At 39.6% G+C, this 12833-nt stretch overlaps 1 protein-coding gene across 2 annotated transcripts in view; it reads left to right on the top strand.

Annotated features, from left to right (window-relative positions):
* Positions 1-12833, top strand: part of Ttll7 (tubulin tyrosine ligase like 7) — a 123416-nt gene that overhangs the window by 57594 nt on the left and 52989 nt on the right. For both annotated transcript variants that reach the window (XM_042683111.1, XM_042683119.1), the window contains exons 10-11: positions 1155-1313; positions 7019-7113. In XM_042683111.1, coding sequence (XP_042539045.1) covers positions 1155-1313; positions 7019-7113 — 254 coding nt within the window. The remainder of the gene's footprint in view (positions 1-1154; positions 1314-7018; positions 7114-12833) is intronic.

Here is a 12833-nt window from a genome sequence, read left to right on the forward strand (position 1 = left end):
CTTAGCTCTTTCATTCAAGACTGCCTCTCTACTTCTTGAGGCCACAGTTTCACCTCTATCTTTTTTTGGATGATTAATTGGAGATAATGATCTCATAGACTTTCTGGCTCAGATTGGCTTTGAAACACATGCTTAGATCTTAGTCTCCTGAGTAGCTGGAATTACAAGTGTGAGCCTCTAGTGCCCAGGGCAGCAGCTGAGGTGTTTAAAGCCCATGAAACTATGCTAATGAGTTATACTTTAGATATGTTGAACTTGAAATGCTGTCATAGGTAGAGGGTAAGCAAAGGTTTAAAGTGCATATCTGAGATGTAGCTGATCATCAAATCCCTGGTGGTAGACGAGATTCCAAATGGTGAGGATGAAAGAAAAGCAAACAGATACGAAGATACTCTTGGCAGACCAGATCCTTTATCAGAAGAAAAAAAGGAGTCCAGCAGAAGTGCTAAATAGAACACAAGGCTAGAAGAGTATGTCTACTGAACATGCTTAATGTTATTAAGGCTATATAATTCAATTCATCTTTCTTTGGGGGACAGATAAGAAATAAAACCATGAAAAGTTAGAATTGATTAGACATAGCTCTCTCTAAATTGAAAGAATCAGAAAAGACTCAGCATCATTTAGTTATCCGTTTGCTAGTTCATCATTTTTTAACCTTACTTTTAAACCCAAAGGTCTTTAGGTTATCAGCCAAGTGAGGAGTGCCTAGGTCTCCTGTGCTGGAGCATGCTGGGTATGCTAGGAAAGGTCCCTAACCGGATCAGTAAGTGCTTAGCATCCCCTGACAATCAGTATATACACAGTATGTGGTAATGCAGTAGCAAAGATGTATGGCTACTTTTAAATGGAGATCAGGGAATGCTTCCCCTGAGTGTCAGTAAGCCAGACATTGAGTATAATGGAAATGGTTTTCCAGGAAGAGGGGACAGCTAGTACAAAGGATCTAAGGTAAGAGGAACTGAAACACTCAAAGGAAAGCAGTGTGTCTGGAGGACAGTAGGGAGCAGGAGAGAGGAAATGAAGTCAGAGCAGGGATAGGGGCTGGGTGCCCCTGAACTCACTTATTCTGGCCTATGTGGTACTTTGCAGGCCAGATCATGTTTGTATATGTGCAGGTAAGGCATCTTCTCTCTTTATTGCGGTCTTCGTAGGAATTGGTGGTAAAGACTCTGATTGTGGCAGAACCTCACGTCCTGCATGCATATCGAATGTGCAGACCTGGCCAGCCTCCAGGAAGCGAAAGCGTCTGCTTTGAAGTGCTGGGATTTGATATTTTGCTGGATAGAAAACTAAAGCCATGGCTTCTGGAGGTAAAGTATTCTTTCTTTAGGAAAGAAGAGGTTATGACAGTTCTTTCTTTGGGTAGGGGGAGAGGGGGATTGAATTCAGAGCTTCTTGCCTGCTAGTCAGATGCTCTGCCATTTGAGCCACTCTCTTTTGGCTTTAGTCATTTTTCACATAGCATCTCAGGCTTTTACTAGGACTTGCCCTCAGACCATGAGTCTCCCATCTCTGTCTTTGGTATAGTTGGATTGCATCTGGGGTTCTGTTAGGTACATCAACATACCTTATGTAGTAAAACAAATGCATGTGTGGGTTTATCCCCATGGCCCTGGGTTCGAACTCAGTGCCTGGATGCTATCCCTGAGCTGTAAAAGTTCTACCACTTGAGCCACAGCTCTGCTTCTGGTTTTTGGTGATTAATTGGAGCTAAGAGTCTCACAGACTTTCCTACCCAGCTGGCTTTGAACTATGATCCTCTGACTTCAGTCTCCTGAGTAGCTAGGATGACAGGCATGAGCCATCAGTACCAGGCTCATTTTTTTTTTTTTATTATCCCATTTACTGACAAGAATGGAGCCTAAATATGGTATACAGGAGGAACACAATGAAGACTCAGTGGCTAGAATAGGTCTAAGGATTCTCTAAAATAACAATAAAGGAAATAAAAAAGAATTTCTCTTCAATAATTATCCCTCATCATTCTATTCCTACTTCTCCTTCTGAAAGAAACATTCTATCATGACCCTAGGGGTGGGGGTGATGGAACTGCAGAGCACTTCCTGAGAACACCATCTCCTACCACAGCCAAAGTCATGAGTGCTCATGTGCACTGATAGCGTTACCTGGCCACTCTCTCAGACCCAGGACCTTGCATGCTCAAAGTTTTAGATTAGGGAAGTTAAAAATGAGTGATAGTACTTTTCTAAAATTAGCATTTAGGGAGGGAAAAAACAACTTTTTAAAATAGGGATACAGGTGAACCCATTGAACAATGAGATGTACAAGAAGTCATGTCGAAAAATGAACTTTACAACTTTGGCATAGGAGGAGGTGCAGGATGGCGGGAGGGGGGGGGTAGATGGGAGGGCAGGGATGGTAAGGGGAAACAAAGGAGGAAGCAGCAATGCGTGATAAGAAATGTACTCATTACCTTGCCCATGTAATTGTAACCCCTCTGTATGGTATTTTCACAATTTAAAAAAATGAGCATTTAGTGAATTTCTAGCCCAAAGATAGAGTATAAATGTGGGTTTGCTTTTACTGAGTAGCTACTTGCTTGCTTTGTGCTCTCTACCTTATGGCTTCTACCAATTGGTGAGCTCTAGATATTATTTTTCCTCCCTGTGAAGGCCTGGGCTCCCTGTGAAGGCTCCCTTCTCCCTTGAAACTTCCCAGGGGGAAAGGACTCCAATTTGTTTATTAGTCAGTGTTCAGTGCTCAGTACCCCAAGTGGCATAGATTCTCTTAGTGCTTGTCTGGCCCTCTCTCATGTCTAGTCTGTACTGCCTTTAGGTTTGTTAATCACCCTTGGACAAATAAGTGCTCATAATATTTTTTTTGGTTATAGGTCACATAACAGCATTTAGAAAATAAAAATTAATGTAAAGGAGGAAAAAATTAGCTTTGTATAGGATTTTTGTTGTTCATACCTATATTTCTATTACCTATAATGAACCTTAGAAGTTTTCTTGTTTAGCCAAACTCCATACAGCAATTTGCTTTCAACTCCCTGATCTGACCTGTCTTCTCATAGCCATTGAAATACTATGTTTAGGCAATTAGCACAAAATGCACATATCCCAACAACGTTGACAGAATTTTCTTTCCTTCTTTCTCTTTCTTTCTTTCTTTCTTTCTTTCTTTCTTTCTTTCTTTCTTTCTTTCTTTCTTTCTTTCTTTCTTTCTTTCTTTCTTTTCTTACTCTTCTCTCTCTCCCTCCCTCCTTCTCTCTCTGTCTCCCTGTCTCTGTCTCTGTCTCTGTCTGTCTGTCTGTCTGTCTGTCTGTCTGTCTGTCTCTCTTTCTCTCTTGCCAGTCTTGGGGCTTGAGCTTATTCCCTGGGCACTGTCCCTGAGCTTCTTTGCTCAAGTCTAGCATTCTACCACTTGAGCCATAGCACCAGTTCTGTGCTTTAAGGGAGTAAAGAGTCTCATGGACTCTCCTGCCCTGGTTGGCTTCTATCTGTGATCATCAGATCTCGACTATTGAGTAGCTAGGATTACAGGCATGATCCACCAGAATTCACTGCTTTTAAAGGAAAATATTGCTATTGCTATACAAGATATAACAGCAATTGACTTTCATTTTAAATTGATGATCTGTTAGTGATTTTGAAATGGGAAGTTGTATAGTATAGTATAGTATAGTCAAGTTGAATAAATGATAGGTGAGATCAGGATAAGATAGATTATGTGTGTGTGTGTGTGTGTGTGTGTGTGTGTGTATGTGTGTGTGCTTATTTACTCACCTATGAGTTAATAGTGTGTTATATTTCTTAAGAAACAGAATGCCCTGCTAGTTGTTCTTTCTTTCTTTTTTTTTTTTTTTGTCTATCCTTAATCCCAGGAGTATGACACCTGAGTAGGTTTGCCTATCTTTTGCTTCCACATCCCCTGGATACAAAAGATCTATGGAAACTTCATCTTCTTAAGGCCTGCAGTTTTCCTCTTTAGATGAACTGCTTTGTCTGCAGTAGTCTTTTCCTACCCTTAGCTGTGTTTTCTTCCAGCCCCTGCTACTTGTCCTTCATCCTGATGGGGAGGAGAGATGAAGGCATGCACATGAGGAGGAGAGTCTGAAATCATTAGAGGGATAATGGCTTTATAAATATTTTAGTTTTCTTTTAAAAAAGCATTTCCCTCACCAAAGCTCTCCATTAGATTGCTAAATCGGAATTGACTGGCTGAATTGCTTAATGTTTTTTAAAGGCTCAAAGTACTCTGTTTCTTCCATCTTTTATCCTCTCCATCATTCCACAGACTCATTAAAAACTCTGCAGTCATCAAAACCTGTGTATAATGAACATTTAGTATATTGAAGGAGTTAAATGAACCATTTTTAGATCTTGCTTTGCATTTTGCTTCCAGCAGAAATTGAAGTGGCACTGCTCATATACATCATTAAAAACCTTTTGGCGCCACCAAGTGGAAAAAAATAGAAGGTGCTTCTGAGAATGTGAAAAGCCTCTTTTTTTTTTGGTCTGGCTTGGCCATGTAGCAAGTCTGGCCTAGAACTCATGATCCTTCTGCCTGTCCTGACTATGCCAGGAATTACAGGTGTGTGCCAGTACACCTGCAGAGTTTTAGCAAATTAGAATAATTTCAAGTAATGTTAGGAGTGGAAAAACTGAAGAACTTTTCAAGCATAGAACATAATTTGTGGAATGAAAAATTTTGTTGAGTATGAGTATGCTTTTAAAACTTTAAGTACTCGTAAGTTAAAAAGTTACTCACTAAGTTACTTACTAGTCATTGTACTAGGTGTGGGGATATAAGACGAATCAGATCAAATACTCTGGTCTAATGACTCGGGTGGTTTTATTCTTTTTGATAGAAATAGTTATAATTAGGGACACAGGATCAACAATAAAATGATTCACCTCTCTGTGTAACTGTGTGTACTAAAGCTTCACAAATGTCCTTGCAACAACACTGGAGTTGAGTTTTGAAGGCTATAGCATTGGGGCACAGATTGGGGACTGTGAAAAACTAGGATGAAGGTCAGAGGATTGCTGTTGGGCAGAGGAAGAGCATGGACCGCTGCAGAGGCCTTGGTATGTACATGAAATGACTGACCTTGTTCTGAAAAGAAAACAGCTTTGGAATGTTAGTAGTATTTACTAATTTAACTTCTTTATAAGCTGATTACTATTATTACCATTATTATTGTTATTTTGTGCTGATGCAAGCGCAGGGGGAGGGTTGACTTCCTCAGGGTCTGGGCACTGTCCCTGAGCTTTTGTACACAAGGCTAGCGCTCTACCACTTTGAGCCACAGCTCTACTTCTGGCTTTTTGGTGCTTAATTGGAGATAAGAATCACAAACCTTCTTCCCCAGACTGGCTTTTGAACCATGATCCTCAGATCTCAGCCTCTGGAGTAGCTAGGATTACAGGTATGAATCACTAGCACCCAGTTGTCAATATTGTTTTATAATCTTATTCTATGAGGCACCAGCACTATCGTTAATTGTCTCATAAATTCCAGAGATTTGAATTCGTCAGAGATTTGAATTCATCTGGTAGAAGCGTTTAGCTTTTTCATAGGAAATAAATTTATTACTTTCCCCTTTCTCTGAACTTGTGAGAGGAAATGCTTAGAGCTTTGAAGTAATGGAATCATAAACTCTGTTTCTCAAACTCACCTGGGATAATGGTATTGTCAAATCATATGCAGGCTCTTTTGTCTTTGAGAGCACATCAGAGAAAGGGAATTAGCCCATCACCTTCAGTCAGCTACCAACAGGGAAGTGAGCATCTGATCTGACGGTCTCTGGAAGAGCTGCTGTGCACCCTTCAGGGGGGAACACACTCACTGTGTTTCAAAAAAAAAGTGGATTGCACGTGATGCATTTAGAAGATTACATAAATGGTGTGAATATGTATGAATAGATAGTATCTGGAATACTCTTCACCGAATGGTTAAATAACACACTAGGTAGTGCTGTTACTTGAGATCCTTTGTGTTGTGTTCTTCCTGTTTACTCTCTGTTGTTGTTGTTTTGTTGCTAACCTGTACCACCTTTGTACTTAGACACATGGTAATACTGGACAGGGTTCAAGTGCAATGCGGTGGGTCCTCCAGTACCAGTTGTGGAATTCACATGGTCCGTGATGGCTTTGCATCATTACATACAACTGGTAGCACTTACTTTCATTGAACAGCTCCGGGGGTAGATGGGTGGTCAAGGAACTAAGCTGTGTAGCATTGCTCACTAGCAAACAACTGATTTAATGAAACAAATTTCTTAACTACCTGCTAAGTCAGTTAATCCTCACTACAACAATGGTGAAATTCAGCGGGAACAAAGACAAAAGTAATGTACTCCAGCCCTTGACGAATAAAAGTAGTAGATTATTTTTTAATGGATTTTAAGACATTTACCATTATTTCTTTCACCTTGATGAATTTCTGGACAGTCACGTATCTAGCTTATTTATTCCTACTCATCTTTATACCATTAGAAAATGGTATTGAGGTTTGTCTATAGCTACCTTCAAGAGTCAGGGCCTTTCCAAATGCAAATTGAGAAATTATTGTTTGAGGCAGGTAGAAAGAAAGAAAGTTAATTTTTCTAGGCAGCCATAGATGAATTCATCAAGAAGATGTGATGGTATTTCAATGTGCTTCATAAATAGATGTTTACAGTTATCATCATTATTATTACTCTCCTTTCAGCTTTTTGTCAAGATAAATCACTATTAACTTTCCTAAGCTAAAACTTAGATTACACAAGATTGTGGCTTAAGAGAGAATGGCCAGGTAATGCTGTCAGTGAATGAACATCCTCAGCTGAAGACAATTGACATAGGGGTTGATGCTCACAAGCCATTGTCTGCATTCCCTTGGCCAGCAGGGGTGTGGGGGTATAGCTGGGATGATGGGCCATCCACCATGTCGAATGTTGACCTTGATCATAGAGCTTACTATTGATAGAAGATTCACAAACATGCGTTGAATATTTATTGACCTTCTGCCATTGGGCTACCCTCATTGTGTACTTTGCAAATTTTAGATTAACAGAGCCCCAAGTTTTGGAACTGATCAGAAAATAGACTACGATGTCAAAAGAGGAGTGTTGCTCAATGCACTGAAACTGCTGAACATCAGGTACTGTACAGACTTCCTCCAGTGTTTGGGTCTCATACCCTCATTTGGCATAAAGGTTTCCATATAAAAACTATCCATTATAATACAATCTGTCTTTAAACTCATATAGTTGTGTGTGTGTGGGGGGGGGTGGTGACAGTCCCAGGGTTTGAACTCAGGGGGGCCTGGATGCTGTCCCTAAGGTGGTGTTGTTGTTTCCTCAAGGATAGTGCTAAACCACTTGAGCCACAGCTACACTTCTGGGTTTTTTCGTGGTTAATTAGAAATATAAGCCTCATGGACTTTCGTGCCCAAGCTGGCTTTGAACTGCAGTCCTCAGATGTCAGCCTGATATGAGTGTGCACCACGACTGCCTGCTAACCCCACCTAGTTGTTGATTTTCCTGCCTTTCCCTCACAAAGTCCTTGTGGTACATGTGCTTAAGTCACAGCGGTGGCGTAATTATGTAACATGGACGATGAAGTTGAACTGAGAAGCGTCTTTGAGTTTCTAGCTTGCATTCAAGAAGGTAGAGTAATGTCATTCTTTCTGATGGAGGCATAGAATTCCATTGTGTATATATACCACATTTTCTTGATCCATTCATCTACTGAGGGGCATCTGGGTTGGTTCCAGATCTTAGCTATGGTAAATAATGCTGCAATAAACATAGTTGTGCTGGTAGCTTTAGTGTGGTCTTGTTTGTAAACATTTGGGTAAATGCCCAAAAGTGGGACTGCTGGGTCATAGGGGAGTTCTATGTGGAGTCTTTTGAGGAACCTCCATACTACTTTCCAAAGGGGTTGAATAAGTTTACACTCCCACCAACAATGAAGTAAGCCTCCATCAGAAAGAATGACATTGCCCCATTTGTTAGGAAATGGAAAGACTTGGAAAAAATTATATAACGTGAAGTAAGCCAAGCCCAAAGAAACATAGGTCCCAGGATTTCCCTTATTTGCAATATCTAGTCAAGCAGAAAAGGTCAGATAAGGTGATGTTAGGAAAATGAACCCTAAGATATATATTTTAAATGTTTTTTTCTTTCATGCATTTGTTTCTAATGTATTTATAAGATTATTTCTTTGTTGCTTTGTATGTCCCTCCCCCACAGTATAACCCATGCTTTCACTGTATTTGATGTCGGTATAATTTGTGGAGGGGAAGGGGAAAAACAAGTCGTTTAAATGAGGATACAGGTGGACCTGTTGCAACAATGAGAAGTACAAGTTGTCATGCCAAAAACGAACTTTATAACTTGGGGGTGGGGGAGGACTGGGTGGTTGGGGGAGGGAGGATGGGAAGGGATGGGAAGGGTAAACAAAGGAGGGGGCTACAATGCTTGATAAGAAATGTACTCATTATCTTGCCCATGTAATTGTAACCCCTCTGTACAGTATGTTCACAATAAAAACAAAATTTAAAATAAAAAAAAGAAGGTAGAGTATTGAGAGTCCTTCAGGAAATCTCAAATACAGAATTCTTCCCTTTTCCTTCCTAGGCTTTCCCGCTATGCCATGCTACTGTGGAAACAAAAGAGAAGCGCCTAGTTGTTCAGTGAGGATTAGTTTTCTCACTGAAAACCACATACAGCATTTGAGAGAAATGCTTGGTGGGTGCAGTGGTGGGCCAGCTGCAGTGCACATCAGTATGAATTTTACATATGAAAAGCTTTGGGCTCATTATAAAAGAAATTAGGTAGATGTTTAAATCAATGGAGCCCAGTATGGTTGTACATGTCTCTAATCCCAGCATTCCAAAGGTTGAATCAGGAGGATCAAAAGGTTTGAGGTTAGTCTGGACTACATAATCAGATGGAAAAAATAAAATAAGGTTTACTGCATTACTGTGTGAAATGGTGAATTGTCTGTCATTGTAAGGATTTGCACAATGCTGGGCACTGGTAGCTTACACCTGTAATCCTAACTATGTGGGAGGCTGAGATGGGGAGGATTGTAGCTTAAGGCCAACCTAGGCAGAAACGCTTATAGGCATCCCTTTCAACAGAAGAAGCTAAACAGGGTTCTGTGCCTGTACAAAGAAGTATAAAATAAGCGAACTGCTGTCCAGAAGCTTGCCAGGAAGCAAGACCTTATTTAAAAACTAAGTGGTATAGAACAGAGCTGGTGGCATGATACCTCAGAAGAGAGCCTGCCTAGGAAGGGCAAGGCCCTGAGTTCAAACTGCCAACAAGAACAGTGGACAGAATGTGGGGTGTTGGATTCAAGGACTCCTAAAGGCATTTAGGCCTGGGGTTTTCCTATTGCACTTCATTCTGATTGTCATTCAGGAAGTCTAGAAGGGCAGGTGCTGAACTGAGAAGTAGCTTTATGTGAAAAAGCATCATTAAAAAATGGATGAACACATGAACAAGTTTAGTATGTTCAATGTGGTTTCTTTTTGGTCTGATGAAATACTGGCCTGTCTAAACCCTACTTCTACTTAGTTATAAAATGAGTGGAAAATAAGGAAATGAGTTTAGTTTGGTTCATATACAAATGCATTAAGTAGGGCTGGGAAGGTGGCTCAGTGGTAGAGCGCTTGCCTTGCGTGCATGAGGCCTTGGGTTTGATTCCTCAGCATCACATAAGCAAAAAAGAAAAAAGCCAGAAGTGGCGCTGTGGCTCAAATGGTAGAGTGCTAGCCTTGAGCTGAAGAGCTGAGGGACAGCGCCCAGGCCCAGGTTCAGGCTCCACGACTGGACCCCTCCCCCCAAAAAAACCCCAAAAAACAAACAAAAAAAAACAAATGCATTAAATATTTTGGATAATTTAAGCAATGGGCCTATGCATCTTTGTTGCATAGTTTAGGTTTTCTTTGGCATATTTTTGGCTTTATAAATGATAATACCAATTCAGAAGTTATCTATGGATCTTTTTGATCCATTTCAAGAATATATATACGTAATATGTATATAATATAGTCTATGATATAGTTATATATATTGAACATTCCAATTCCTTTATATTACATATGGTATAGTATATATAGTATATATATGCTATGTATACACACACACACACACACACTATATATATATATATATATATATATATATATACACATACATATAAACACATTGGATTGTTCAATACCAAAACTAAGGGAAATATGAAGTTCATCTTTTGAATCTTTCTCAGTGTTGCTCCATAGAGAGTTCAGCAAGAGCACTTGCCGGTTAGGTTGTATTATGGGTGTACCTTGTTTCCCACCCAATGGAAGGCTGTGGATCAGGTATGTTGGATTTGTTTCTCTGTAGCTGGGTCTGTGCTGACCATACAGCAGCAACATAAACAGGAATGGGGAACACTGGCAAAATTTTTGTGTATTTATCAAATAATATAGGACTAATCCTCATATGGATCACTTTAATGTTGGAAGATTTTTTTTCTGTGATTCCATAAAGCTTCTCTGTGTTTATTTTAGTCAGATGGCTTGGAATTATTTTTTTCATTGTATTTCTATATTTTTATTTTTCTTGCCAACATTTGGTCTAAGGTCTTTCCATAGTATAATGTAATCATGACTCTTCTATCTTATTTCCTTTATTCTTCAACTATTTTATTTTATTTACTTATTTTTTTTTTTGGGTCCGGTCGTGGGGCCTGAACTCTGGGCCTGGGCGCTGTGCCTCAGCTCTTCAGCTCAAGGCTAGCGCTCTACCACTTGAGTCATAACGCCACTTCTGGCTTTTTTCTTTTTGCTTATGTGGTGCTGAGGAATCGAACCCAGGGCCTCATGCATGCAAGGCAAGCACTCTACCACTGAGCCACCTTCCCAGCCCCTCTTCAACTATTTTAGTTTGGCTGATTATCTCATTTTTTTTCACATAACATGATTACTTCTTCCTACTGATGATTTATTCTATTGCCTATCCAGAATGCCTTCTCTTACTGTATGCATACCAGATCTTTTTAATGAAATCTTCCTTTTAACCCAAATTAATCTTTCCTTTTCTTGAACTTTAGAAAGATTTATAGTCTACTTTATAGTGTACCACTTTGCTTGCTCTCTTATGCTCTGGGCAGGGCTGACTTTTCCTTGTGATTTAAGCTCCTTGAAGTTAGAGTGTATGTTTTGCAGTTCTCCTCATACCTTTAGCATAGTACTTAGCATATGGCTCCATAAATACCCAAAGTTCATTTACAAACATATGCTTAGGTGTATGACTTTAGAAAAGTGTATTATTGCTCAGGATAACTTGTCATGGCTGCTGTGAGCACAGTGGCTCAGCTTAGATTCAGAATTTTCTTTTCTTTTAAAATTTTTGGTGGTAGTGGTATTCACTCTGTCAGAGTACTCACACTTGCTAGGTGGCTCAGTTGCCACTGAGCCATGCCCTATACATTTTTTTTTTGAGATAGATTCTTATTCTCTTCATGGCTGGGTATGATCTGTGTTAGGCTTCTTGTTATAGCCCAGATAACAAGCACACACCACAGGGCTCAGCTCTGATTTGAGAAGGTAGCTTGTTAACTTTTCTATGTGGACTGGCCTCTTGCCAATCTCGGTATCCCACATAGCTAGGATTATAAGCATTAGCATTAGCTATTGGTGCCTGGCTCTGATTCAGAATTTTTTTTAGACATTAGCCTTGGAATCTTTAGAGATAACAAACTATGAGCGTGCCTATAATCAGAACAATTAGCCAATACATTTTCTGTTGTGTTAGTGTTCCTGGGTTGGTAAGAAGAGTCCTATTCCTATTTCTATTATGCTCATTAAAATAGAATCTAGAAGAAAAATCACAGTACCATAAATCCCATGTCTTAAATGCTCATTAATCAGATTAAATGTAAATGAATTATTTATTCCTTATTTAGAACTGATTCCTGAGCCAGGTGCTCATGCCTGTAATCCTAGCTACTCAGGAGGCTGAGATCTGAGGATTGCCGTTCAAAGCCAGCCTGGGCAAAAAGTCCGTGAAAGTCTTATCTCCAATAAACCACCAGAAAACCAGAAGTGGCGCTGTAGCTCAAGTGGTAGAGCGCTAGCCTTGAGCTAAAGAGCTGAGGCACACAGGCCCAGAGTTCAAAAAAGAACGAATTCATGGGATACAAACTTGAAGTGTTTAATAATAGGCTGGACTTAAATATTTGTTCTCTGGATTCCTATGACACCAGTGGGAGTTTCACTTCACTTTGAGCACACCTCTGTATTTCTTCTAACACCTTCTTTGTCTCATTTTTCTCCATTGATTTCTTGCCTCAACTCTCTTTTCTTTCATGTTAGTTTCATTCAGAGAGAGAGAGAGAGAGAGAAAGAAGGGAGAGAGAGAGAGAGAGTGTGTATGTGTGTGTGTTGTATCATTTGTAGGTATGATGATAGAGTTTGTATTCTACAGAATGCTATTGAAGTATAGATAGATTGGGGTGCCATTTGCTAGCTTTGACCCAGTCTGGAGCTCTTGTCTTTGAATTGTCAGTTTTCTGCTAACCATGTATACAGGATGTTTCTGGTCCTGTAGCTGCTCAAAAAACTCAGTAAACTTATATTGAGCAAGAAAATAAATAACAATGAATGGATGAATGTTCTGATGGCTATTAAATTCAACATAACCAAAGTTGAATTGTGTTCTTGTTCAGTGATGTTCCTCCTGCTGGGTTATTGGTTTTTGGCTTTTTAATTGCTTGTGATATCACATATCTCCACCTCACAGAGGCTAAATTTATCCCATATATATATATATAATATATATATATATATAATATATATATATATATATATGGCATTTTTAAGAA

Source organism: Dipodomys spectabilis, unplaced genomic scaffold, assembly GCF_019054845.1.
Source record: "Dipodomys spectabilis isolate Male_0828 unplaced genomic scaffold, ASM1905484v1 ptg000002l, whole genome shotgun sequence".
NCBI classification, from domain to species: Eukaryota; Metazoa; Chordata; class Mammalia; order Rodentia; family Heteromyidae; genus Dipodomys; species Dipodomys spectabilis.